Raw genomic sequence first — 27,534 nt, 5'->3', positions numbered from 1 at the left:
GGAAGCAGACATTACTCAGGTAATCACAGAAGCCAACATGTTTTCAAACCCCAAGAAGTGGTATAAAAGAGAGGTACAGAGCGGCCAGGGAATGCTCCATCAGGAAGCATAACCTCGCTGGGAAGGTCAGGGGACACGGAGCTCAGATCTGAAGGGAGAGTGGTCTTCCTAAAGCCAAGAAAGCTCTTCATAGCACAGAAGAACCAAACAAGGGTGTGGCCCCTGCAGCCAGACAGCCTTGGCTGGGATCTGGCTGTATCACGCACTGGCCAAGTGACCCTGGACAAGCCACTAAACCTCACTGAGCCATGGTTTCCTCATCTAAAACTGTGGTAAAAATGGTACCTACTTCAGAGGGACTCTTCTTGGGAGGATAAGATCATTTAGTATTTATGATGAACCCTTAACAGTGCTGGGCAAATAGCAGTATACTCATTGGATGTTAACTATCATTGTTATTAATCAGCTCCAAGGCCTTCAGTGAGACGATAAGCACTTCTAAAGTGCCATTAAGAGTCATATCAGTCAGGACAGGTGTCAAGAGTCCCCAAGACCCCCCTCCTCCCCAGGTTTGATGATCCATGAGAACTCACAGGACACGGCACACAGTCATACTCACAGCTAAGATGGATTACACCAAAAGGACACAAAACAAGATCCGCAAAGGGGACCAGGTACGGTGGCTCACGCCTGTAATCCCAGCACTTTGGGAGGCTGAAGCGGGTGGATCACTTGAGGTCACGAGTTCGAAACCAACCTGGCCAACATGGTGAAACCCCATCTCTACTAAAAATACAAAAAAAAAAAATAGCCAGGCATGGTGGTGGGCACCTGTAATCCCAGCTACTTGGGAGGCTGAGGCAGGAGAATTGCTTGAACCTGGGAGGTGGAGGTTGCAGTGAGCTGAGATCATGCCACTGTACTGCAGCCTGGGTGACAGAGCGAGACTCCATCTCGGGGAAAAAAAAAAAAGAAAGAAAGCAAAAGAAAAAAGGATCAGCAAAGGGAAAAAGGGCAGGCTACAAAGTCTGGAGGAAACCAGGCACAAGCTTCCAAGGGTCCTCTCCCAGAGGAACTGCACAGTACACACTGAATTCCCCAGGCAACAAGATGTGACAATACATGTGAAATGTTGTCCAGCAGGCAAGCTGGCCTGAACCTGGGAGTTCAAGGTTTTCATCAGCGCTCAGCCATGCAGGCAGCCACTTCCTGACATGTACCAAAATTCCGCACTCCCAGGAAGAAAGCAGGTGTCAGCATAAACCACACTGTTTGCAGAAACAGTTTAGGCAGAGAGCCTGTTATCAGTTAGGAATGGTGGGGGCACTCCCAAGATCTAAGTTCCCAGATGCCAAAGACCACCCTTGCAAGCAGGTGTTTCTAAAGGGCAGAAGTCTTAGGTCTGCTATGTTAACTCTTTCCTGCACAGCAGCACATGAACACAGCAGGACAAGGGCTATACAATGTTTATTATTTTTATCAAACTATATATATAGATATATTTCTTTTCTTTTTTTTTTTTTTGAGACAGGGCCTCACTGTCACCCAGGCTGGAGTTCAATGGCACAATCATGGCTCACCACAGCCTCAATCTCCTGGGCTCAAACAATCCTCCCACCTCAGCCTCCTGAGCAGCTGGGACTACAGGCACGTGCCAACACCTCCAGCTAAGTTTTGTACTTTTTGTAGACATGTGGTTTCGTCATGTTGGCCAGGCCACTCTCAAACTACTGGGCTCAGGTGATCCTCCCCACTCAGCCTCTAAAGTGCTGGGATTACAGGCATGAGCCACCACACCTGGCCATACATATATTTCTAACAGAAGTAAAAACAGGAAAGGAAGGGAAGAAGGACAGAAAATGACTATAAAAGTATAGAAATTGTAGCTTCTGTAGTAACAAAAGAGAGCCATCAATAGAGAAGATTAAACCACTAAAATCTAGAACAAGTAAGACAGGTCAATGTCTTATTGTAGAGATGATTCTTAAACATCTCTGAAGTTAGTTTTAGTGACTACGCTTTAAATGAACTAGAAATTAAATTAATTGCCTATGCATAGTAATAATACCCACTGCTCAGACATTGCTGTCTCGGATGTCACACTTCTAGCCCTGCTCAATAGCCTGACCTTTCTTCTCACCCATGTAGACTCTTTTCCTAACCAGACTTTAGGGCAGTCAACACTTGCACTGTCCAATACAGTGGCCATGAGCCACAAGCAGCTATTGAGACCTTGAAATGTGAGCAGTCCAATTAAGATATGCTCTAAGTTACACTTATTTTACAAACAGTTTGAGCGTCCCTAATTGAAAAATCCAAAATCCTAAATGCTTCAAACTCCAAAACTTTCTGAAAACCGACATGACACTTCAAATGAAAAATTCCACACATAAATACTTAAGACAAATTTGTTTCATTCACAAAATTATTTAAAATATTGTATAAAATTACCTTCAGGCTATCTATATATGAAACACAAATGAATTTCGTGTTTTGGCTTGGGTCCCATCCCCAAGATATCTCATTACGTTTATGCAAATAGTCCAAAATCTGAAAAATTCTGAAATCTAAAACACTTCTGGTCTCAAGCATTTCAGATAAGGGATGCTCAACCAGTATCATATTCCAAAGACTTAGTATAACAAGATAGAATGCAAAATAGCTCATTGGTGATTTTTATATTGATTAAATGTTGACAAGATCACATTTGTCATATGTTATATGAAATAAAATGTCCTTTTTATTTTCTGTGGGTTTTTTTCTTTTTTTGAGACAGGGTTTCACTCCTGTTGCTCAGGATGCAGTGCAATGGCGTGATCTCAGCTCACTGCAACCTCTGCCTGAGCTTAAGCAATCCTCCCATCTCAGCTTCCCAAGTAGCTGGGGCTACAGGCACGCCCCACCATGCCTGGCATATTTTTGTAGAGATGGGGTCTCGCCATGTGGCCCAGGCTGGTCTGGAACTCCTGGGCTCAAGCGATCCACCTGCCTCCGCCTCTAGCATTACAGGCTTGAGCCACAGCACCCGGCCCTTTTTGTTTTTTTTAATGAGGCTATTAGAAATGTTAAATTACACCTGTGGCTTGCACTTGTGGCTCAAATTATAGTCCTATTGGACAAGGTTAGTCCACACCCTCTATAAATTATCCCATCAAGGGGATAATTTGTTGGCCAGGCCACTCTCAAACTACTGGGCTCAGGTGATCCTCCCCCTTTAGCCTCTAAAGTGCTGGGATTACAGGCATGAGCCACCACACCTGGCCATACATATATTTCTAACAGAAGTAAAAACAGGAAAGGGAAGAAGGAAAGAAAATGACTATAAAAGTATAGAAATTGTAGCTTCTGCAATAACAAAAGAGAGCCATCAACAGGAAAATTCTAGGTTACGGCTTCCTTCAAACCTAGCGTGGAGGCCGTACCTCAACGTCTGTCGCGTTGGAGAAGAATTCCAGGCATGTCGTCTTCCCACTTGCAATATTGCCCTCGACACAGATCTGGCAAAAGACAAATGCACATTAGAGTCAGAACTCAAGCGACCAGGGAAACCTCAGGGAATGATGGCTAGGGAAAGGGCTCAGGTGAACAGTATAAATGGTTCAGTACAAGATTTTCAAATGTAAACCAAAATCCCTCCTCAGGAAACTGGCAAGGTCCCATTGTTAGTAATAACAGATAAGCTGATCCTCCCCGAGTGGCAGGCTCAGGTTGGTCCCCCGAGACCAGACCCTCCTTTACGTCAACTCCTAAACCATACACAGCTTGTCTGCCCAGCCCAGCTCTGCCCTTCCCTAGTTCAACCCCACAGACTATTAGATTTTAGGCCTAAGTGTCCTGCCTCCTTAACGAGAGCTTAAGCGATGGCTTTGAGGCTAGGAAACACATACATGTTATCTAGAATCGAATTCACTGCTTTACAGAAAAAAAAGCACTTGGTCACTGACTGGAAATTATTAGGAAAGGGGAGAAGAAAAAAAGAGCAAGGACTTTGTTAAGCACCTTGTCACAGGCCAATCCCTGAGACAGGTAACACACCATTATCATATGTAACCTCACCAAAACCTGAGAAGGGTAAGTCCTAACATTTTTCACAGAAAAGAAAAATGAGGCTTGTAGAAGACAATAAAGCAAGGACAGCTTGAACCTAGACTCTGCTGACACTGATTGCACCTGGGAGGGAAAGGGGGTCATGGCACTAGTGGGAGGGGCCGGAAACAGCCATCTGGGGCCTACCTATACCAAAGACCAAGAAGCATCCTAGAAGTAACTCATCTTAGGGAGAGAAGGTATTCCAGGCAGCGGTTCTCAGCTCCGGCTATACGCTAGGACCACCTGGGACCTTTTAAAAATCTCTACAGGGATGCCACGGCCCAGACCAATTACACCACAATCTCTAGAGTGAGACTCAGGCCTCAGTAACTTTTTTTTTCTTTGAGACAGTTTCGCTCTTGTCGCCCAGGCTGGAGCAATGTCGCAATCGCGGCTCACTGCAGCCTCCACCTCTGGGTTCAAGCCATTCTCCTGCCTCAGCCTCCCGAGTAGCTGGGATGACAGGTGCCCACCACCACACCCGACTAATTTTTTGTATTTTTAGTAGAGACAGGGTTTCACCATGTTGGCCAGGCTGGTCTCAAACTCCTGACCTCAGGTGATCCACCCACCTCAGCCTCCCAAAGTGCTGGGATTACAGGCGTGAGCCACCATGCCTGACCAACCCTCAATAACTTTTGGGGGGCTTTTGTTTGTTTGGTTTTGTTTTTTTGAGACAGAGTTTTGCTCTTGTTGCCCAGGCTGGAGTGCAATGGTGCAATCTCAGCTCGCTGCAAACTCTGCCTCCTGGGTTCCAGTGATTTGCCTGCCTCAGCCTCCTGAGTAGCTGGGAATTACCGGTGCCCGACACCACACCTGGCTAATTGTTGTATTTTTAGTAGAGACGGGGTTTCTCCATGTTGGTCAGGCTGGTCTTGAACTCTGACCTCAGGTGATCCTCCTGCCTCAGCCTCCAAAGTGCTGGGATTACAGGTGTGAGCGACTGCACCCGGCCAAGCCTCAGTAACTTTTAAAGCGCTCCAGGTGAATTTCAATGTGCAGGCAAGGTTGGGCACCACAAGGCTGGAGCAGAGCTTCTCCACGTCTAGTCCACAGACGCCTGCTTCAGATGCACCAGAGGAGCTGGTTAAACACGAGGTGGCACCAGGTAGCATCCAGACCCTCTAAATCAGACTCTGGGCTTGAGCCCCTGATCCTGTGGCCCAGTGATTCTGACCAAGTTCTGCTCAGCCAGGCACTGCTGATGACACAGGCCCAGTGGCTCTGGCTCCAGCAGATGGCCACAGGGAACGGGCAGCTTCAATACATAAGAAGACAAATTGGCCCGTGAGAACACATGATAGACATCCTCCAGGGGCACACACAGTCAGAGAGGGGCCCGGCTGCTGCACAGAGGCCTCTTCCTCTGCACTCAGGCTGGAGGCACCCAGAGAAACCTGGGCAACGTAGGTAACTTGCCCAAGTGCCAGACCTGGCAAGGGAAGAGTCAGAGTTAGAATTCACATCCAGGCGCTTCTCACAACTCCTGATGGAGCCTCAGTTACACCTCACATAAACACCAGGTCACAGTGGGCCGTCTCACACCACTCCACTACAGTCTCCCCAGCAACTAGAACTCTGTCAGCTGGTGGAGAAGGTTCCTCCTGCCTTGATCCTAACAGGTATCCAGGAGACACAAGGCCACTCTCCCATCCTGGGTCCCTCCCGGCCCACTCCTTTCGAGCCCCGAACTACAAAATGAATCCAAGGGAATGAACAAAAGGGCATGAAAAGACCCCATTAGGGCACTAATGGATTTAATTTTTTTTTACTGTTCTTTAAAGAAAACTTTTCCTCTTCCTAGATCTATAAAAAGAGCTCAAACTAGACATCATTCTACATAGCCTTTTTTCTTTCCTGTTCATTGCAGCATTTTAACAGGTTGTTCAGATAAGCCCTTCTCCCAGAAACGTGTTCCTATTCCCAGCATGAAATCCTGAAGAATTGGTGAATGTCAGGCCCTGAATGAGCTCAGCCAATCTCCCCTCCGGTTTAGAGCAGGCAACACAGGAAGAATCTCACAAAGTTCCCCTGAAATGGAAGGGGGAACAGGAAGCAAGCAAAGGGAGTCTTTACATTTCTTTTTAAAGTGATGTCTAAAAATATTATAAGAGGAGTGCATGCCCATTGAAGAAAATACAGAAAATCAAAAAGGAGAAACTATCACCATAATCCCAATACTAAGAGATAAACCCCATGACATGTGAGCATATTTCATGCCAAATATTTTCTATACAGTCCTCATCTTTGAGCACGTTTCAACTGCTTATTGAAGGCCTATGCTGTGCCAGGTACTGTGTACTCAGGACCCCGTTGCAACGGCTAAAGAGCTCATGAGTGTGTGGAGGAAAGCAATAAGAAACTGTGAAAAGGAGATGGTCCCCACGCTATGGAAGCACATGGCCGGCCTGGCCCAACGCTCTGTGACTGCACTACAATTTATTTCCATTTTCCTCTGCTGTGAGGCCTTGAGTACAATTTTCCATGATTATAACTGAAACTGTGATGAGCCATCTATCCCTATTATAAACAACAATATTTAATCTTTTCTAAAAATGGAAATTAAGCATTCTTGTGCTAAGAAATACATTCTCAGTGGCCAGGCGCAGTGGCTCAGGCCTGTAATCCCAGCACTTTGGGAGGCCGAGGCAGGGGATCATTTGAGGGCAAGAGTTCGAGACCAGCCTGGCCAACATGGTGAAACCCTGTCTCTACTAAAAATACAAAAATTAGCCAGGCATGGTGGCATGTGCCTGTAGTCCCAGCTACTTGGAAGGCTGACATGGGAGGATCACCTGAGCCCGGGAAGTCGAGGCTGCAGTAAGCCGTGATTGTGCCACTGTCATCAAGCCTGGACAACAGAGCCAGACTTTGTCTCAAAAAATAAAAAATAAAAATAAAATAAAATTAGATTGCAGTGGCGTTTACTCTGTAGTGCTGTTTACTCTGCAAATTTACTAAAAATCATTGAATTACACACTTTAAATGGGTGAATTTTGTGGTATGCAAATTATAACTCAGTAAAGCTGTTTTAAAAAGGAACCCAGCTAATTTCATTTAACATTCAAATAACTAAGAGAAGACACTTTTACCCCATCACACCCCAAACTCTCTCTTACGTGCTCCTTGTTAACCCCACAACTATCTCTTAACTAGACTGAGAATTTCGGCATTAATGTTTATATTTCTTTCCTGTTTGTTTCCTAAGGACAGTTTTTTTTTTCTTTCATTTGAATCACACTTCATATACTTTTATTGGTTTTGTTGTTGTTTTTTTTTCATCTTTTACATAGTGAGTGCCTTCCCAGGTCACTATTTTTCAAAAACATGGTTTTTAATGGCTTTACATATTCCACTACATAAGATCTGTCACAATTTATTGAACTCCTTACTATTTGATTTTTTTTTTTTTTTTTTTTTTGAGACAGGGTCTTGTTCTGTTGCCCAGGATGGACTGCAGCAATGCAATAACAGCTCACTGCAGCCTCGACCTTCCAGGCTCAATCAAGCCTCCCACCTCAGTCTCCCGAGTAGCTAGGACTACTGGTGCACACCACCATGCCCAGCTAATTTTTTTTATTTTTTGTAGAAACAGCATTTTGCCACATTGCCCAGGCTGGTCTCAGACTCCTGAGCTCAAGTGATCCTCCCACCTTGGCCTCCCGAAGTGCTGGGATTACAGGTATGAGCCATTAGGCATGGCCCTGTTGGATATTGTTCTGTCCAGCTATTTTATTAAAAAATTTTGTTGTGATACTCAATTATTTGATATTGTAAACTGTGCCATGTGATGGCTGCACTATCCACCCAGACACCGTCAACACTCTGGACATCTCTCCTCACCCAGCAACACCAGTCAACCAACCAACAACTCCCCTAGGCCCTGCTTTCCCACTCAGCTGCAGGCTGTGTGCCATCTCTAGCTTACTTAAGGTCTCTCTCCTTCCAGTCTGGCCCAGCTGGGCCCTCCACTCATGGTCCCTCACATCGCTCCCTGAGAGGCAACCTGGATGGTGCTGGGTGGGAGTAAAGCCCTTCAGTGACTCTGGGTTTTAAGACCTATTCGCAGTCCCTCTGCATCTATCCTCCAGCCCTCCCCAGCTGCCTCTCTAGGGACTGGCCACATGCCCAGGCCTGCAGGTTCTCTTTCTTCTGTGACTTGTACCTGTTACAACACTCCTGCCTCAAACTCTCCTCCATCTCCCAGCAGGCAATAAGGCGCTGCCCAAAGCTCCTCTCAGTCATCAGCCCCCCTACTCACAGCCCCCATGCTCACTGCTATTCTAGTTCCACCATTCTCCTAGTTACTGCTGTCTCCCCCATCAGACAGACCGCAGATTCCCAAATGTCAGGGCTGTTTGACTGCCAGGTCCCCAGGTCCTAGCCCAGTGCCTCCCACACAGGAGCTCACAGGACTTGAATGGTTACAAACAGTCCTGAGCCTGAATGCAGGCTCCATACAACTTTCTATGAACTAGCTACTGTGTGTCTGGGGGCACATCAAACCACACCCAAAAAGCACAGAGAACAGGCCCAGCTCACATCGATGCTAGCTCAATAATGAATAAATAGCCAGGCACAGTGGCTCATACTTGTCATCACAGCTACTCAGGAGGCTGATGCCAGAGAATCACTTGAGCCCAGGAGCTGGAGGCCAGCCTGGGCAACGCAGCAAGACCCTGTCTCTTAAATATATAAACAAACAATAATACATTAATTACCATCCAGCTCAACTTTGCATTTCCCTCCCCTTCTATGATGCCTGCTGGCATATCCTTCTCCTAATTTCAACAAACTTTCACAAATCTAAGCATTTCAATCCTTTCTGTGTGATTTCACTACTTCCCAAGAGCTCTCTATCACCCTGAGCACCCTGGGGGCCTGCCCACACTGTCTACCCTCTGCAGATCCCAGCCACGGTACTCCTGCCACCACTTGCCTAGCCACCCCCTTTCCAGCCACAGGAGCTAGGAACTTTCAGTTCTCTTAAGGAATTGAGCCTTGGTTGGTGACCAAAATATCACTCCCTACCCCAGCCAGTAAAGCACCCAACATCCCGGTGGACACCAACCTGACCGTCCTTTGACCTTCAACCTCACACTAGTCACAGCCCCAGCCCAGAGCCAGCATCTCAAAGCCACCCTGATACCTGAACCCACATATGTGGACCCTCAAGGTTTCTCTCTGATCCCCTGCCCACCCATCAGTCTCAGCACTGGGGGGAGAGGGTGGTGGTCGATAGAGCTTCCCTCACATCTGAGCTGCCCAACCCAACATGAAACTGACCTTCCCCATAACACAATGAGGGTTTTTCAAATACTTTCACAATCATCCCTTAAGCTTTAACCAAATCTACCTGAAGGATACAAATACCTGTGTGCTCCTACCTGTGCAGACTCTGGGGAAAGATACAAGAAATTGGTAACAGAGGTGGCCTCCTGGGAGGGTGACAGATTTCCTTCTCCCTGGAGATTCTCTTGTATTTTTGCTTTTTACTCTGGAATGTATTTTTGCTTTTTACTCTGCTTTTTTCTCTCTCCTCTTCAAAAAAATAAATATTATCCTAGACAGTACACATAAAAGAGGGACTTACCACTGATTTTTTCTCTTTTTCCCGTTCTTTATCTACAAAAGAAAGGAAATCAGTTTTTAAACTCACTTTTAAATAACTCTCCTCTGCCCTAATTTGCTACATGACCACAAAAACACTAATTTTTATGCTCACTCCCTGGCCTAAAAATATTTTTCATTTTGGGCGCCCTCCAAGGTTGGAGGCGCGCACCACCGTCTCGCCGATGTGCCGCCCTGGGCTGCGGCTGCGTGGGTCCCCAGTGTGCTCGGGTTCTTTCACTTACTACATTGTACTTTGTATTTTCCACGTTATCTATTTAGATCTTCACAGACTGGGTGTTAAGCAAGTGGAAAGGCAGAGCAGCCTCCACTCGCGGTGCACGGGGAAGAGTGGGCGGCGGGCATGGGTTTGGGCCTGGGACGCAGGTGCTCCTCTAGGCCCAGGGCGGGCATCGCTGCCCATCCGCCCCACAGGAGGTTCTCTCAACAGCCATATGGCGGACACCAGAACCCGGGTGTAAGAGTGACCCGTTTCTGAGTGGGTCCCCACTCCCGGGGAGGGCAGGAGAGCGCTGGGGGCGTAACCCCCTCCCCTACGCTGGCACCAGAGTGTGAGGAGAATCGGCTTAGGGTAGCTCCCAGTCCCCATCGCCCCCAAGGTCGAAAGAATCGGGCCAGGAAACGGGTCGGGGGACCCGAGTTTGGGCTGCTCTTTAACGCCTCTCTTCCCATCCCAGAACAAGAGCCGGGCGCAGAACCCCATCCCCCCCGCGCTCGCTGCGGTCTAGCGCCCGGGTAACTGCCGATGGCCGCCCCCGCCCCCGCCGCAGCCGGGGAGGAAATCCCGCGCCTCGGAGGAGGCGCTTCGGGCTCGGGTGGTTTCCGGGAGCCCAGGGACCGGGAGTAGGTGGGCACATAGGGGCTGCTGGGAGGCGGGACCAAGACGCGCGTTACCCGAAGGCCAGGCCCCGCGCTGCACCCTCCGCGACCCGGGGCCTGAGGCCGGGCTCCCGGGGCTTCCTGGCCCAAAGCAGCGCAGCGCCAGGGCGGCCCAGCCCCGCAGCGGCCGCAGCAGCATAGCTGGGCGAGCGGATCCAGAGGCCCTGGAGAGTGGATTCAGAGGCCCGGGCTTCCTTCCTCCTGTGAGAGTCGGCGCGGGCTACTGCTCGTCCAGCCCTTGCGCGCCGCCTGGATCCCGGCGCCTGGCCCTTAAAGAGACCCGGTCACATTTCATCTTCTCAGCGAGAGGAGAAATACTCGAAGGGAGAGGTTCGCCGCTGGCAGCCAGAAGCCTTCCCACTGCTAGGACGCTGGCAACGCACCCATAACTTGGCAACACTGGGAGGATGGATGGCACATAATACCAGTGACTGATGGGTTGATTAATGATTGCAGATTACTTAATTGAACACCTTCTGTAATCAGACTCCTGGCACACACTCATGTCACTTATTCCTCCCAACAACCCTGCATATAGATATTGTCTCTCCCATTCTTCGAGCTTGTCCTCAGAGAATTAGGTAACTTGTTCAAATGGTCAGAAGCAACAGATATAATTCCTTGCTCTACTCTTTCCCCTCTTCTCACTACTGCACTTGCCTAGTCTTTTTACAAAGTAAATTTTTTGGCCCAGGCGCCGTGGCTCACACCTGTAATCCCAGCACTTTGGGAGGCCAAGGAAGGCGGATCACCTGAGGCCAGAAGTTCGAGACCAGCCTTGGCCAACATGGCGAAACCCCATCTCTACTAAAAATGCAAAAAGTAGCTGGGTGTGGTGGCGGGCACCTATAATCCCAGCTACTCAGGAGGCTGAGGCAGAAAAATCGCTTGAACCTGGGAGGCGGAGATTGCAGTGAGCCAAGATCGCTGCACTGCACTCCAGCCTGAGCAACAGAGGGACACTTCGTTCCCCCTGCCAAAAAAAAAAAATTTTTTTTTTTTTAATGATCAGAAGTGGCTGGGCGTGGTGGCTCAGGCCTGTAACCCCAGCACTTTGGGAGGCCGAGGAGGGTAGATCACTTGAGGTCATGAGTTCAAGACCAGCCTGACCAACATGGCAAAACACTGTCTCTACTAAAAATACAAAAATTAGCCAGGCATGGTGGCACAAGCCTGTAATCCCAGCTACTCAGGAGGCTGAGGCACGAGAATCACTTGAGTCTGGGAGGCGGAGGTTGCAGTGAACTGAGATGTGCCACTGCAATCCAGCCTGGGTGACAGAGACTACGTCTCAAAAAAAAAAAAAAAATCAGAAGCATTCATTAAGGGGTGAAGCTAGAATTCCAGCCCATTTCTCTTGCTTGGCAGCTGGAGCTCTTTCCTCTGAACTTTGACAGTTCCAACGTCTAGACTCTAAACGCACTAGATCCCTCCAGAGGACGCAACCAAATATTCCAACTGGACAGACAAGTAGGGGCTAGGAAGGAAGCATGTGAATTCCATCATACTCAGCAAAAATTCAGCCTAGATGTGGAGTCACGGTGTATTAGAATTCAACAGGCCCAGGTCCAGTAATCAGAGCTGTTGCCACTCTTGACTCTGAAGGGTCCAGTGCTTGCGTGGAGGGGTTTCTTACCTCTCCCAGGAGGGCATGATACTGGCAGTCACCTCTAGGCAGGGAGAAGGAAGTCATTTGCCTCTAGATCTGTTGCCTCATCTTGTGCTTCCTGCATATCTGCCACACACCTAGCAAGTGTGCTCTCTGTAAATAAACTTCAGGATTAAGGCCATTTTTGAGTGATTTGTGATGAAGCTGTTGGAGGTAACTGCTGATTAGATTTAAAGGAATGAAATGGACTGAAGCTGAGATGGGCAGGATCCAAACAGATATGAATGAACTAGGGTGACGGCCGAATTATCCAAAACAGAATTTAAATCACATAAGAGGAGAGATATATACTTCCCATCCCTAAAAAGGAATGCCCCAAGACGGTGGCTTCATGGGAGCACTTGAGAAAACATGAATTGAAGTATCTCAAGGGACTCAGGCTGTTCCACGGAAGAACGAGTACCAGTGGGAGGCAAAAGTAAAAATATGCAGAACAAGTCCAGACTGTGATGCCCTGGGGGCTTGGATAGGACCTGAGGCTGCACACATTCTGCACCAACTATGTGCCAGAACCTGCTTTTGTAGAATTTGTATTTTTATGATATACGTCAGCTAGCAATAAATGCTGAGAAGTGATGGTGGCTGCTCTACACAGGATGACCAAGGGAGATCCCCTTTAAGGAGGTGATATTCACGATGCCCAAGGTGTTGGGAGATGGGGCCGCCATTTCTAGACCTCCCTCCCTCTCCTCTGCTCCCAACCCTGGCAGGGCTTCTCGACAGGAAAACTCCTCAGGAAAGCTAGAGGGCTGCCGTCATTAACGCCAGGCCAGAACAGGGCGGGCTAACAGGGCGCTAGCCGGCGTGCCCACCTCTAGGTCCGCTAATGTATGCCCAGCTCCAGGTCCGCTAAAGTACTACGCAACAACTAAAAGACAGGACAAGCCAGAGCTGCCGGCCCAAAGATGCCGTGGGGGCGCATGCGCGAGAGCGACCGCGGCGCCGTGCGCATGCGCGCGGGAGAGCGGGAAGTCCAGCTGGGCGAGAAGTCTAGGAGGGCGGTGCTCCGCCGCGGCGGCCGTTGCTGTAGCTGCGCAGAACCTACTCGGGCAGCGTGCTGAGAAGAGTTGAGGAGAACTGCGGCTGCTCGGTCTGCAGGCGCGATGGCTAACGTGCAGCCGAAAATAAAACATCGCCCCTTCTGCTTCAGTGTGAAAGGACACGTGAAGATGCTGCGGCTGGTGAGGCCCCGCCGCGGAGGGCGGGAGGCTGTTGAAGCTGCTCGGGGGGCGGGAGATGTGGGTATGAAGTGCAAAGCTGAACGCCCTGTTTGCTTTTCAGCCTCGCTTTGATCAAGATTGAAAGGCAAGGCACGGCTTCGTGAGGGAAGAAGGAGAGAGATACGGCACCGTCCTCCCCTTAGGAGGGTTTAGGGACACACATTCATGAAAACCAGAGAGGGCGGGGCGCCGTGGCGCACACCTGTGGTCCCAGCACTTTGGGAGGCCAGGATGGGAGGATCGCTTGAGCCCAGGATTTCGAGGCTGCAGTGAACCTCGATCGCACCACTGCACACAAGCCTAGGCGACAGAGAGATCCTGTCTCTTTAAAAACAAAAACAAAAACAAAACAAAACAAAACCTTTTTTTTTTTAATTAAAAATCCACAGACCAGGTACCCCGGTTACCAGGCGAGACAGCCGCAGTTACACCTGTCAGAAGCCCACAAGATTTGAAAGGAAAAAAAAAGCCTCAGGGGTTTCGGGAAATGTTATGTGGACTTCTATAAGACAAACGTTTGATGTGATTGAGTTCAAGGCTGATACAACCCAGAACCAGGACAAAGAGAGAACTGCTCGTTTCTAGCAGCAGACTTCCTACCGGGAGCACTGCAGTCGCTTCTGAACAGTTTGGAGAAAGTTGATCATTTGGAGAGAAGTGACCTAGCTAGTTAGAGAAGTGGAAACTCTCCTAGTTGAAGGAATCTATCCTAGAAACTCATCATTGAAGGAATTCACAGAGAAACCTTAAAGGGAAGGAAAAAATAAATTGTTTTAAGTTTTAAAGAGTTGACATGGAAGAGGCAAAATGGAGATAGTTCAAAGTTACAAGGAAAACATTTCCAATTAATGTGAGGAGGAATCTTATATTGGGAGATCTCCCAAAACTAAATGGCCACTTGGGAAGGCAGTGCATTCCCAGACAAAAATACCAGGCATAGGTGAGCACTTGGTGAGGATGTTATAAAGGAGACTTAAACTTAAGGTGAGCGGGTTGAACAAAGTGCATATAAGATCCTTCCCACACCAAAAGTCTGTGATTGTGAGAAGTAGCTTTCATATCATGTAAGTTGAGATACATAAGAGATTTAGAAAACAACTCTGGAGTCGAGGGAAGGAGAGATCACTTTTGATTGGGAGTAAATACTCAGGACAAAAGTGACGAGAAGGTCTGGGATCTTGAACACTGAAAAAGGAAACATCTTGAACACTGAAGGGGGAACCATGTTCTGTGAGAATGGTTAGTTTTTGACATATTAATTTCCTCAACAAACCATTTGAATACTTACTATGGTCCAGACTCTGGGCTAGGAGCTGGAACAGCAAGGACAAACCAGGGCAAAAATCCCTGACTTACAGAGTTCTTCAGTTTAGTTATGAGACAGACACATGAGCAGATAGTTAAGATACGTGATAAGGTGGAGATAGAACACAGAAGTGAGGCGTCTAACCAAGGAGATAGGTGTCAGAAAAAAACTCTTCCTAGAGCAATCTAGGGTTGGATCTAAGAGCCACCTGACTAAAGGCATGGAGGCAAAAAATAGCACAATTGCTGCAGAGAAATATAAGAAGTTGAGTGTTACCTCATTTATTCAAATAATCTGTGTAATGCATGTCATGTGCCAGGCACTGTTCCAGCCTCCTGAAAAATACTAGTGAACAAAAAACAAAGATCCCTGCCCTCGTGGAGTACACATATTGGGATGGGAGGGCAGAGGAGGCAAACACAATAAATTTTAGTATTCTAGAAGGTGGTATGTGCAGTGGAACAAGAGAAAAGTAAAAGCCAGGTAAGGGAGTTTGTAAGGCGGGGAGGGAGTTGCAGAGAAAAGTTGCAATAATGAATAGAATTCTAGGCTTTGTTGAGATGACATCTGATCAAAGATTTGAGTGAGATGAGGGAGTTAGCTATGAGAATACCTGGAACAAGAGTGTTTGAAGCAGAGAAAATCCAGTGCAGTGTGGCCCTATGGCAGGAATGTGCGGGAAGGCATCAAGAAAGAGCAAGGAAACCAGCGTAACCGGACTGGGGTGAGTGAGTAAAGATGAGGAAGGTTTTAAGTAAAGTATATGATCTAATTTGTATTTTTAAAGTATACTAGGCCAGGCCCAGTGGCTCACCCTGTAATCCCCGCACTTTGGGAGGCCAAGGCAGGCAGATCATTTGAAGTTAGGAGTTCTAGCAGCCTGACCAACATGGTGAAACCCCATCTCTACTAAAAATACAAAAAAAAAAAAAAATTAGCCAGGTGTGGTGGCGTGTGCCTATAATCTCAGCTACTCACGAGGCTGAGGCAGGAGAATCACTGGAACCTGGGAGACAGAGGTTGAGGTAAGCCAAAATCACCCCACTGCACTCCAGCCTGGGTGACAGAGTGAGACTCCCTCTCAAAAACAAACAAACAAAAAACAATATACTAGCTGCTATGTTAACTAGATTGGTAGGGAAGGACAGAAGGGGATTACTGCAGGGGCAAAGGTAGAACCAAAGAGACCAATTGTAGTAATCTGGGCAAGAGATGATGATGGTGGCTGGTAGTAGCAGAGCAGGTAATAAGAAGTGGTCACATTTGGAATATAATATTTTGAAAGTAGCACCAACAAGATTTGCTGATGAGCCAGATGTGGGGTAAATGAAAGAGGAGTCCAAGACAGCTTCTAAAGTTTTTGGTTTAAGCAACTGGAAGGATGAGTCGCCATCCACTGAGATGAGATAGCCTATTGATGAAGCAAATGTGAAAAGAGGATCAGGAGTTTGATTCATGTGGATAAATTGTGAAGTAAGTCTTTTCTCAAGAAGTAGACAGGAGCCAAATTGTGGAAGATCTTGAAAACATGGTGAGAAGCAGGCTCTATTCTAAAGACCCTGGAGAGCCATTGAAGAATTTTAAATAGATGAAGAAATGCGTAAACAAACCTGCATGTTAGAAATTTCGTCATGATAGTTCATGGAAAAGATGCTGACGGCAGTAGTTGTAAGGATGAAGAGGAGGGGGTGCCCAAAATGTTTAGGCATTAAGTGAGCAGGACCTGATTATTGATCAGTTGGGGAATGGGTAAGGACAGTGATCTTAGGTTCCTGGCATGGGTGATAAGGTAGACTGTGGTACCACCAGTTGAGGCTGTGAATCCAGGAGGAAGGGGCAGGATTTCAGCTTTAGACATGGTGAATTGAGATTCCTGTAGGTTATCCAGATAGGGATTCTAAATGGCTACTTAGGTGTGAAATGTGGGGAATGGACCTGGGTTAAAGACCCAGACTCATTGAGTGGAATGAGAATGACAGCATTTTACAGGGGTGAATAAAATGAGAGGAACCCACCAAGAGAGAACAGTAGCATTGGTTTAAAATCTCGGAGAAGTGACACGGGAGCCAAAAGAAAACAGTAGTAGGGGAAGGACAGCCAATGGCAATAACGTCATAGGGTTCACTAGGATAAGGAATGAAAAGTGTTCATTATAAAACAGCACCTCAAAGTACTGGAAAAATAAAAAAACATTCATTAAATTTAGTATTTCTGAAATCACTGATGTTAGCAAAGGCAATATCCATAGAGTGGTAATGTCTGAGATACTATTAGTGAGATATTTAAAAGATAACTGGAAACAAAGGCCAGGAGCTTAGGAAAGATGTAAGAACTGTAAATATAAATCACAGGAGAACCCAGTTTGACAGAAACCATAGAAAGGTTTAAGGAAATGGAATAATCACCAGTGCAAATTACCATGATGCAAAAAGGTTACAGAGGATAGGGACTGAAAAAGTGACCCTTCATTTCATAATCTGTGGGCTGAAGACCTTGGTCCAGTAGAGTAATTGGAGCAGTTTGAGATGATGTGTTGCTAATAGTAATTATATTAATTATAAAGAATGAAGTTACATAGTAACTAGTTATTAGTAATCAAACTGACCAATTTAGAAGTTTAAAAGAAGGGCATATTTATGCTAATAAAGTAATTGGAAGAATTATGAATAAGTAACCTATATGGACTTAAAGTTAAAATGAGTATGTATATGTTACCAGCTGACAGGATATTTTACAAGTCTAGCCAGGGAAGACTCTTAACCAAACCATTTACCAACAGCACAGAGCTTTGGAGAGAGCTTTATTTCCCAAGAACATTGACAGAACTCCCCTGGGACCTACCAGCTTAATTTTTTTTTCACTTAACATTGCCGTGTTCTGTATCTTCATTTGGAAATGAAGAAATTTCAGAGTTGTTTTTTTTGTTTGTTTTTTTTGTTTTTTTCCACTTAAAATAGCATAGATTCTGATTGCATTGTTTAGGTAGAAGTGTATAAAAAGTGGTACTTTGGTAATAAAGCTATTAAACATCAGAATTGTTTTTCTCTGACAATTTTTTTTTGTTTTTGTTTTTGAGACAGGGTCTGGCTCTGTCACCCAGGCTGGATGAAGTGCAGTGGTGTGATCTCAGCTTACTGCAACCCCCACATCCTGGGTTCAAGCAATTCTCCTGCCTCAGCCACCCGAGTAGCTGGGATTACAGGCGCCTGCTACCACACCTGGATAATTTTTGTATTTTTAGTAGAGACAAGGTTTCACTATGTTGGCCAGGCTGGTCTCAAACTCCTGACTTCAGGCGATCCGCTTGCCTTGGCCTCCCAAAGTGCTGGGATTACAGGCATGAGCCACCGCCCCTGCCCTGACAATTTGTTTTGAACTTTGCTCCTCAATATTTTTCTGGCAACATTCTAAGTTTAAATCTGACAGTAGACTCCAGATTGTTAAGAGTTAAGGAGTGATAAATGGATGGTAAGAAATTATAGACAGCCAGTATACAGACTTTTTGAGGAAGCATAACAACAATAGAAAACAAAACAAGGGTTTCTGTGGAGAGCAGGATAAAAGGAAAGAGTATGTGTGTATATATTTTAAAAGAAGACAACTGAGATGTTTCTAGGATGATGAGAAAAGGAGTTAGCAGAGGATGGATTGAAAGTACAAGAGGGAATGGAGGTATTTGGTGGAAAAAGATCAAGAGTACTGATGTGGGAAGTGATGGTGTCAGAAGCACAAGAGGAATAATTAATTAGACTTAAAATAGAGAGGAATACTCAGTCCTCTAAAAGACAAAGAGAAGTCAATATCCATACACTCTAGCCATGGCTGTTTTATATGTGTGTGTATATGGCAGAAACCCCAGTATCTGGTTATTTTTGTTTATTTGGAGATGAGGTCTCATTATGTTGCCCAGGCTGGTCTTGAACTCCTATCCTCAAGCGATCCTCCTACCTCAGCCTCCCAGAATGCTGGGATTACAGGCATGACCCACTGTGCCCAGCCTATTATTTTAGAAATTATCATTTTTACAGTTTAAATTTGTATTCAGTTGTCACTGAATAAATCATGGATTTTTTTCTTCTAGGCACTAACTGTGACATCTATGACCTTGTTTATTATCGCAGAAGCCCCTGAACCATATATTGTTATCACTGGATTTGAAGTCACCGTTATTTTGTTTTTCATACTTTTATATATACTCAGACTTGATCGACTAATGAAGTGGTTATTTTGGCCTTTGCTTGTAAGTGTTCAGTTTCATCCTTAAATTTTACTTTTTCCTACCATAATGAGATATTTTAATGAACTCTGTTTTTTGTTTCTCTTAAACCCTTAAGGTAATCTCTGATAGGCTTAGGAAGGAGGAGCCCTACCCATTGCTAGTGTGCCCTGTATTACCTTGTGAGAGGGTCTTAAGGATGCAGGGCAGCCACAGAGCATACCTTCTCTGTGCACATCTATCAGTAGATTCAGCTGATACTTCTGTTAGAATTCGCTTGGATACATCTTCTAAAGAAATTTAAATTTAGGACCATGTTAATAAAATTATAGTGCTTTCTTAATCTTTATTACCTATTTGAATGCATGTTAATATGGCCTCAAAATTGGGATAGAGATGGAAACAGATACACAAGTGTCTATCCTTGCACATCCTTGGTCACTAAATGGAAAATCAAACTAATTGAGGAAGCTAACGTACAATGTTATCTCACTTGAAAATATCTGTAGTTATTAGTAAATAATGTTAGCACCTCTTATATTTCATAGTATATAGACTGCAACCTGCCATACTCATATCATTAGGAATAACTGCCCAGTGGAATGCCCAGATGGTTCTGAAAACTGTCAAATTGGGCAGATTAAAGTTATTCGTTAAGGTGTATGCAGCCCCTCAGACTGGACTAGAAGCTGATTCTAAGAAAAACTGAGTGACTTCTCCTCTGTCCTCTTGCAAGTCTCATCCCCAGCATCCTGTCTCCGTAGATCTCCCTCCTAAACCCTCCTGCTGCCCTTCTCCTCTTTGGCTGTACTAATTGCTGCCATGTCTTCCTTGGCTGCACTGGTCTCATCCTCTTGGATGCCACAGTGCTAATATCCAAGCTGATAATTCGTATTAACAAGAAAAGACTTCAGAGTTATTCTTAAACCATAAGCATGCCTTTAAATGATACCTTCTGGAACCAACTTCAAGGCCAGTGGCAAGCATTTCAGGCAAATCATAAACTTTTTAAAAGTCCTAAAAGGGAAAAGCTGGGAAGTAGGATATTCATAGCACCTCTCAAAACTATTTGATCTACACTTCAGGGCTGGACTTGGTTGGAGGGAGGTCTAGGAAAAGAGATTGCAAAGTCTTCCTCAGTTGGACCTCATTTAGTGGCAGAAAGGGTTAAACTAAATTGTTCTAAAGATTTCTTCAAGAAGATAATGAACACTGGTCCACATCCTCTTTGTCTTGCATAGTTGCTCTTCACACTCTGCTTCTCTAGAGTTTAATAAAACTAACACATTTTAGCCTTTCTTTTTCTCCAAACATAATTCCTTGGAGTTTCTTACATGTCCCAGTAATAAACCTAGAGCCAGGAGTGTAACAGAATAGACTGAGAGAGAGTAGCTTATATGTAGCACACTAAAAGGAATAGTCCCCGGCCGGGCGTGGTGGCTCAAGCCTGTAATCCCAGCACTTTGGGAGGCCGAGACGGGCAGATCACGAAGTCAGGAGATCGAGACCATCCTGGCTAACATGGTGAAACCCCGTCTCTACTAAAAAAAAAAAAAAAAAAATACAAAAAACTAGCCGGGCGAGGTGGCGGGCGCCTGTAGTTCCAGCTACTCGGGAGGCTGAGGCAGGAGAATAGCGTAAACCCAGGAGGCGGAGCTTGCAGTGAGCTGAGATCCAGCCGCTGCACTCCAGCCTGGGCGACAGAGCGAGACTCTGTCCCCCCCAAAAAAAAAATAGTCCCCAAACCTCTAAGGATCAAACTTTACTGATACTGTATCTCTTAGAAATGGGGTGTTATATGGGTAACTAAGTTTTTGCCCCGTTACGAAACCCAGAATCCTTTCTGATCTTTATCTAATGAAATTATTTATTCAGTAAATGTTAAGTATTTGCTAATCCTAGATTCTGTAATTGGTTCTTTGGTAAGACAAAACAAAAATCTTGTATCTCAGAAACTTTAAATGCACCCAGAAAGCAACACAGAGAATAGGTGCTGTGATAGATATACACCTAGGATGGCATGGATGCAACCCAGCAAGGGAAAGGGACCAGATCACAGTAGGCTGTGAAGAAAAACTGCCCAAACTGAGGGCTGAAGGATGAAACGTAGTTAGCAGATGACTGAGACAGGGAAGGGAAAGTGCTTTTCTGCTAGAAAAAAAGCAGCATATGTGAGGGTCTAGGTGAAGAAAGAGCATGACCCTCCAGGACCTGCAGGTGTATCTGAATGGTTGGGTATTAAGTTGTGAACAAGAGCCGGGACAAGAGTGAGGTTTGAGACAATGGGGTCAGGGCATACAAGGGTTTATGTGCTCTGGACTTTAACCCAAAGCCTAATGGGAGTTTTTGGGGGTTTTTAAGTAGGAGAGTGGCATGATCAGATGATCAGCCTCCATATCTTGAGAGGATACTGACAGAGGAAGAATATGTTTAAGGAAGGGTGCAGGAGAGCAGTATGTAATGAGTTTAGCTTGATAAATACAGATTTTAGTTACTTATGCGATATTCATATGGAGATGTTCAGAAATGGTGTGAAACTTAAGAGGAGCTAGAGCCACACTTTAGGAGTCATCACCTTGTGATGTTAACTGAGCTCGGACTGGCCAAAATGGCTCAGAAAGAGCGTAGAGAGAGCTGAAGGTAAAACTGGGAAACGCCAACATATGAGATGAGATGTGGCCAGAAAAGTCTCTCTGTCTCTCTCTCTCTCCCCCGCCACCCCGGTGACCTTTTCCAGAGGAGTTTGCCTCCAGTGGGCAAGTGACAGGAAAGTTGTGGGACTGAGAAGGGAAGGAAAGAGACAACTAGAGGGGTCATCTCTGAGTTGAGGAAATATGGCCAGGGACAAATAAAAGTAATGAATAGAGTGAGGTCCCTGCAGAGTGGAATTGGAGCCAGAGCACAGGTGGAGAAGTTGCCTGGGGCTCTTACCTAAAGTGTAGGACACAGAGATGGCTGACTGTTCCAATTCATCTGTAGGTGGGGAAAATGTAAGTTGTAAGTACTTCCATCTGCTAGCCACTGCCTTTGCTAACTAGGAGAGGGCTTGGTCATCTCCACTCAAATTGTCCCAAAGTTGTTGTCCGTGATACAGTCTGCAGAGCAGGCCTTCTCTGATTGTTCCCCGCAAGAGCCCCAAATGACAGAAAACAGAAAAAAATGAGTCAACCCATGGCTTTGAGGTGGTATCTAAGCATAGGCTCAGAATTCCTTTGAAATCCCTATTTTTGTAATTAAGTTTACATTCTACTCTGTGGCATATAGATGTTTCATTTTTAATATAAAAGAAATGGTCTAGGCCGGGCGCGGTGGCTCAAGCCTGTAATCCCAGCACTTTGGGAGGCCGAGGCGGGTGGATCACAAGGTCAGGAGATCGAGACTATCCTGGCTAACATGGTGAAACCCCGTCTCTACTAAAAATACAAAACACTAGCCGGGCGTCGTAGCGGGCGCCTGTAGTCCCAGCTACTTGGGAGGCCGAGGCGGTGGCTCAGCGCAATCCCGGGGCCGGAGCCAGGTGCACGACGCCACGCACCCAGCCTGGGAGATACAGTGAGACTCCTGCCTCAAAAAAAAAAAAAAAAAAAGAAATGGTCTAAATTACTCTTGAGGATCATTGGTGTTCCAGGGCAGGCATATCCTTTTTTTTCCCCCTGTGGTTCTCTGCCCTCCCTAGAACACTGCTTTGATCCAAAGCCATCTATAAACACTTGCCCAGATTGCTCACAGGAGGCAGGCTGCCTGTCTGAAGCAGGAGTATGGTCTGTTGCCTTTTGAAGCAGAGCAAAAAATCCAACACAAAAGAGAGTTAACCTAGAATAGTTGTCTCAGTGTCTCCTACAAATGAGAACTTTTTTCTTCCTAAGTATATCTGATCTTGCCCTGCCCCCATTGAACCTCTTCCTACTTTCTTCCTAATTGCTTTTCTAAATTACCAGAGTTTTGCAGTTTGCTATTTGTGTTATTCCTTCCCGCCTGTGGTTATCTGCAAACCATACATAAGCCTTTCTCAGCTAAACAGTTTACCTTTCCCACACTACACATCCATTTTAAAAATGTAAAATTGCACTTCTTGACATCACAGTTAAGAATGAAACTAATTTTTACTTTGTAAAAGTATTAAGCGAATGAGCTGTATCATCAGCAATAATAGCATAATTGGTCATCCATTGCTAGAGATGTCTGTGGGGATTTCCTGAAAATTACCACTTTCTCTTAAGTGTGTGCTATTTTAAGTTTTATTAATTGCCTTTTTTTTTTTTTTTTTTGAGACTGAGTCTCAGAGTCTCGCTGTGTCACCCAGGCTGGAATGCAGTGGTGCAATCTCAGCTCACTGCAATCTCCATCTCCTGGCTTCAAGCAATTCTCCTGCCTCAGCCTCCCAAGTAGCTGGGACCACAGGCGCCCACCACCATGCCTGGCTAATTTTTGTATTTTTTAATAAAGACAGAGTTTCACCATGTTGGTTAGACTGGCCTTGAACTCCTGACCTCAGGTGATCCAACCGCCTCAGCCTCCCAAAGTGTTGGGATTACAGACATGAGCCACAGCGCCCAGCATTAATTGCATTTTAGTAACTTAAAGTTTGATATACAATGTAGACTACTCTGCATTTTCTTATGTTATTAAAAATGAGCAGTTTTACTTCCCATGGCACCCCTTCTCCCTTAAACTTTCTACATAATACATCATCTACTTTATTTCCTAATCAGATGAATTTTCCCTCCAACTACATTTATGTTAAGTAAAAAAGAAATAAAAAGCTTTTTAAGTAAGATTGGCATATTACAGGTAAAAGAAAACCACTAGGTGTCATTATAGACCAGATACTATCTAGGTATCATTTTACTGTGATATTTTGGTTTCCTGAAAGATATGTGCTAAATGAATTTGTTTAATAAAATGAAACTTTCAAAATATTTAGGAAGCTGACTCCTTTTGTTGAAACAGAGTCTCACTCTGTTGCCCAGGCTGTAGTGCAATGGCGTGATCTCAGTTCACTGCAACTTCTACCTCCCGGGTTTAAGCAATTTTTGTGCCTCAGCCTCCCGAGTAGCTGGGATTACAGGCATGTACCACCATGCCCGGCTAATTTTTGCTTTTTTAGTAGAGACGGGGTTTCACCATGTTGGCCAGGCTGGTCTCAAACTCCAGGCTTCAGGTGATCTGTCCGCCTCCCAAAGTGCTGGGATTACAGGCGGGAGCCAGTGCATTCGACCTGCTGACTTTTGTTTTGTTTTGTTTTGTTTTGTTTTGTTTTGTTTTGTTTAGCATTGCTTGGTAGTCTTCATGTAAGACTCAGCTTTATTGTGTGTTTTTAGGATATTATCAACTCAATGGTAACAACAGTATTCATGCTCATCGTATCTGTGTTGGCTCTGATACCAGAAACCACACCATTGACAGTTGGTGGAGGGGTAAGTGGAAGTCTTTCTGCTTTCTTTCTTCAGGTTTTATCAGAATGCAAATTTATTTGGAAAACAGATGTAAGAATAGAAAGCTATACTGTATTCATCCTTGAGATTCTTAGGCCAATATACAGTGCCTAGTGGCTCAATAGTTTTGTCTGAATGCTTGCCCTGATTAACGTGAAGGAGTATGATTTTATACTAGAAGCAGAATTAACCCAATAAAGAGGTTCCTACAGATTTCTTATAGGTACGTAGGGCTAGACTAGACCAACAAAAGCTACTGGAATCAGTTACAGCACTTAGCTCTGAGAAACCTGATACCAAGCAAAACAAAACAAAAAGATGGATGAGTTTCATAGCTCTCCCTTTTATAGAAAAGGATACATACTACTTGTTAAGATGAGAGACTGTTTTGAGCTCAGTTATTTCTTGTTCAGATCCTTCAGATAGAATATAATAGATGATGTCCTTACAGTAAGGGAACATTGGCAGGGCACCTTGCAACTAAAGGATCATTTTGAACACTGCTTGAAGAGAAGCAGATCCATTCCATCAGACTTCATCCTAGAAAGCAAGCCAGAAAATGACTCAGGTAATTTAGTTATAGTTCTATCTGATATTCTTCTGAGATTTCTCATACAAGGTTCAACATCACTTAGCTTTTCTAGGTTCTGACCTAAAGAAGTGAATTAGAAAGTTCTTAAATAAATCTTCTTACTTCCATGTTCTTTCATAGTATGAGTCACTTAGGAGAGTTCTCAGCCATATATGTCAGAACCCATGATTTTCATCTCCCTTAGGCCCTGAGCAACTTCATGAGGAGTCAGAATTATTCTAGAAATGAGATAGCTCTGTGTCAACTTCCCCCAGTTGTTTTTGAAGATAATACACATCTTTCTACTATGAAGGAGGAGGGACCAGGCATAGGATTTACTTTCATTCACTTTTTTACTCGTTCATTAATTTACTCATTTCTTAAGTGTACTTTGGCAGGGGCTGACAAAATATAGAGTTGTGCTGTTCAGTATAGTAACCATAGTTGCTAGGCAATGGGGCTACTCAGCACTTGAAATGTGGCTAGTCTAGTCTGAATCAAGATCAGCTGTAAGCATAAAAATACACATTGAATTTCAAAGATTCATTACCCCCAACAAGGATTGTAGAATATTTTGTTAATAACTTTGTTGATCACATGTTAAATGATAATATTTTAGATATACTGAGCTAAATATATTAAAATCTATGACTTTTCTTTCTTTTTTTTTTTTTTTTGAGACGGAGTCTAGCTCTGTCACCCAGGCTGGATGGAGTGCAGTGGCGCCATCTCGGCTCACTGCAAGCTCCGCCTCCCGGATTCACACCATTCTACCTCAGCCTCCCGACTAGCTGGGACTACAGGCGCCCGCCACCACGCCGGCTAATTTTTTGTATTTTTAGTAGATACGGAGTTTTACTGTGTTAACCAGGATGGTCTCGATCTTCTGACCTTGTGATCTGCCCACCTCGGCCTCCCAAAGTGCTGGGATTACAGGCGGGAGCCACCACGCCTGGCTGACTTATTTTTTTCTTTACGTTGATAATGTGGCTGTTAAAAAATCTTTAATTATGTGGCTATGTTACATTGGTGACTCACATTATGCTGCTTTCAGACAGCACTGACTAGAGTGTGAACCCTGTCCTCAAGTTGCTCAGAACCTAACACAGGAGACACAAGTGGAAACCGCTGTATATAAGTTGTTGACAGGGAGCTGCAGAGGGCAGAAAAGAGGAAACTACCTCTCTGGCAGTGGAATTGCTGTTTGCTGAGAATAAAGGAGAAAAAAAGAGAAGAATTTCCAGGTAGAGGAGCCAATAGTGTACAGAGTGCTAGTCATGAAAAGATTGGTAGGAGGTATTCAGTGTGGTCAGAACCTAGGAGGCAGTGGCTTGAGACTCTAGGTGGAAAAGGAGACTGTGAGAGCCATGTCTGGAGCCAGGAAACCAAACTGCCTGACCACTGGATGAAGCTGACCAAACAGCATGCAAGGAATGGCATCCCCCTCCCCAACCAGGCACCAGCTCTCAGATAGCCATCAGAGAGTCTGAAGGTCCCCACGTGTTCTTGTTTATTGCTTTTATCTCAATTTTACTTTCTTAAGGCCCATTTAGAATCTTACCCCTTAAGCAGATGTAACCTAGCCTTTGAGAGTTCACTTTGGATCATCTTATTAAACTGATTAAAACATCATTCAGTTTTCTGGAGCTGCAGTCCCCATGATTTAATACTGAGCTGGTGTTAACTTTGACCTTTTCTTCTATAGAGTTTGTCAGTAGAGAAGTCAAAGAGTTGAACACTGAGGTTAGAAATATTGATAACTAAATATCCTCAGTAGGGCTTAAAAGAATACATGCAAGAGCAGGTCAAGAGATAAAAGCAAACAAGTATGAATTTCAGAGCCCACACTGCTTCATTATTTTTCTGCTCCCTTAAATTATCTTTTCTCTTTCTATAGGCAAGTATTTAGAAAACTTAGCAATGAAGAGAATAAGATGATCTCTGAAGTCTCTCCATGTTAGTATTAGGTGAAGCACAGGGAGCAATCCGAGTACCCTAGCAAGAGAGGAATCTGGTGGGCAGACCACTTAAAACTTGTGTGAACGACAGGAGTGGGGACCATGGTTAGGGCAGTGACGCGTGTCTTTCTTTCCAGGTGTTTGCACTTGTGACAGCAGTGTGCTGTCTTGCCGACGGGGCCCTTATTTACCGGAAGCTTCTGTTCAATCCCAGCGGTCCTTACCAGAAAAAGCCTGTGCATGAAAGAAAAGTAGTTTTGTAATTTTATATTACTTTTTAGTTTGATACTAAGTATTAAACATATTTCTGTATTCTTCCACATATTTTCTGCAGTTATTTTAACTCAGTATAGGAGCTGGAGGAAGAGATTTCCCAACTCTGCGCCCGGCTTAGAGCACTACTGTAACTTCCAAGGGAGCGCTGGGAGCAGCGGGATCAGGTTTTCCGGCTCCCCGGCCTGGGTGGCAGGGAAGAATGTGCCGGGATCCACCTCAGGGATCTTTGACTCTCTTTACTGCCTGGCTGGCTAGCAGCTCAGAGGGGTGGAGTTACAGAGTTT

General features: G+C 45.2%; 2 protein-coding genes across 15 annotated transcripts in view; one reads left to right on the top strand and one right to left on the bottom strand.

Moving 5' to 3' along the window:
• Nucleotides 1-12,494, bottom strand: part of TK2 (thymidine kinase 2) — a 42,370-nt gene extending 29,876 nt beyond the window's left edge. For 3 of the 8 annotated variants that reach the window (XR_641585.4, XR_641586.4, XR_002519285.2), the window contains exons 1-3: nucleotides 10,615-10,788; nucleotides 9,683-9,714; nucleotides 3,423-3,497 (exon numbers count right to left, since the gene is read on the bottom strand). Coding sequence is in view for 2 of the 8 variants with exons in the window: in XM_021932052.2 (XP_021787744.1) it covers nucleotides 3,423-3,497; nucleotides 9,683-9,714; nucleotides 10,615-10,738 (231 nt within the window). In the remaining 6 variants the exon portion in view is untranslated. Of the gene's footprint in view, nucleotides 1-3,422; nucleotides 3,498-9,682; nucleotides 9,715-9,944; nucleotides 10,566-10,614; nucleotides 11,361-12,107 lie in introns of those variants that run through there. The other 5 variants (XM_031658173.1, XM_009196586.4, XM_021932052.2 and 2 more) reach the window with 5 other exon arrangements.
• A 182-nt stretch (nucleotides 12,495-12,676) lies between these two features.
• Nucleotides 12,677-27,506, top strand: LOC100997097 (chemokine-like factor). 7 transcript variants are annotated; one of them, XR_001898280.3, is made up of 6 exons: nucleotides 12,677-13,449; nucleotides 18,876-19,034; nucleotides 24,332-24,427; nucleotides 24,897-25,013; nucleotides 26,071-26,260; nucleotides 27,112-27,222. XR_001898280.3 is itself a non-coding variant. In XM_031658174.1 (5 exons), exons 2-5 carry the CDS (start codon nucleotides 14,725-14,727, stop codon nucleotides 27,235-27,237), a joined length of 384 nt encoding a protein of 127 aa, XP_031514034.1. In that variant the 5' UTR covers nucleotides 13,332-13,449; nucleotides 13,550-14,724; the 3' UTR covers nucleotides 27,238-27,296. The 7 variants fall into 7 exon arrangements, 4 of the variants coding, with proteins under 4 accessions (XP_009194857.1, XP_003917039.1, XP_009194858.1 ...); XR_641590.4 differs by lacking the exon at nucleotides 24,897-25,013; XR_004179744.1 differs by lacking the exon at nucleotides 26,071-26,260 and having other exon boundaries at nucleotides 27,112-27,221.
• Nucleotides 27,507-27,534: the final 28 nt, after the last annotated feature.

This window comes from Papio anubis, chromosome 18 (genome assembly GCF_008728515.1).
Source record: "Papio anubis isolate 15944 chromosome 18, Panubis1.0, whole genome shotgun sequence".
In the NCBI taxonomy this organism is placed as follows: Eukaryota; Metazoa; Chordata; class Mammalia; order Primates; family Cercopithecidae; genus Papio; species Papio anubis.
Note: the sequence above shows the minus strand (reverse complement) of the source record. Positions and strands in the feature narration are given on the sequence as shown.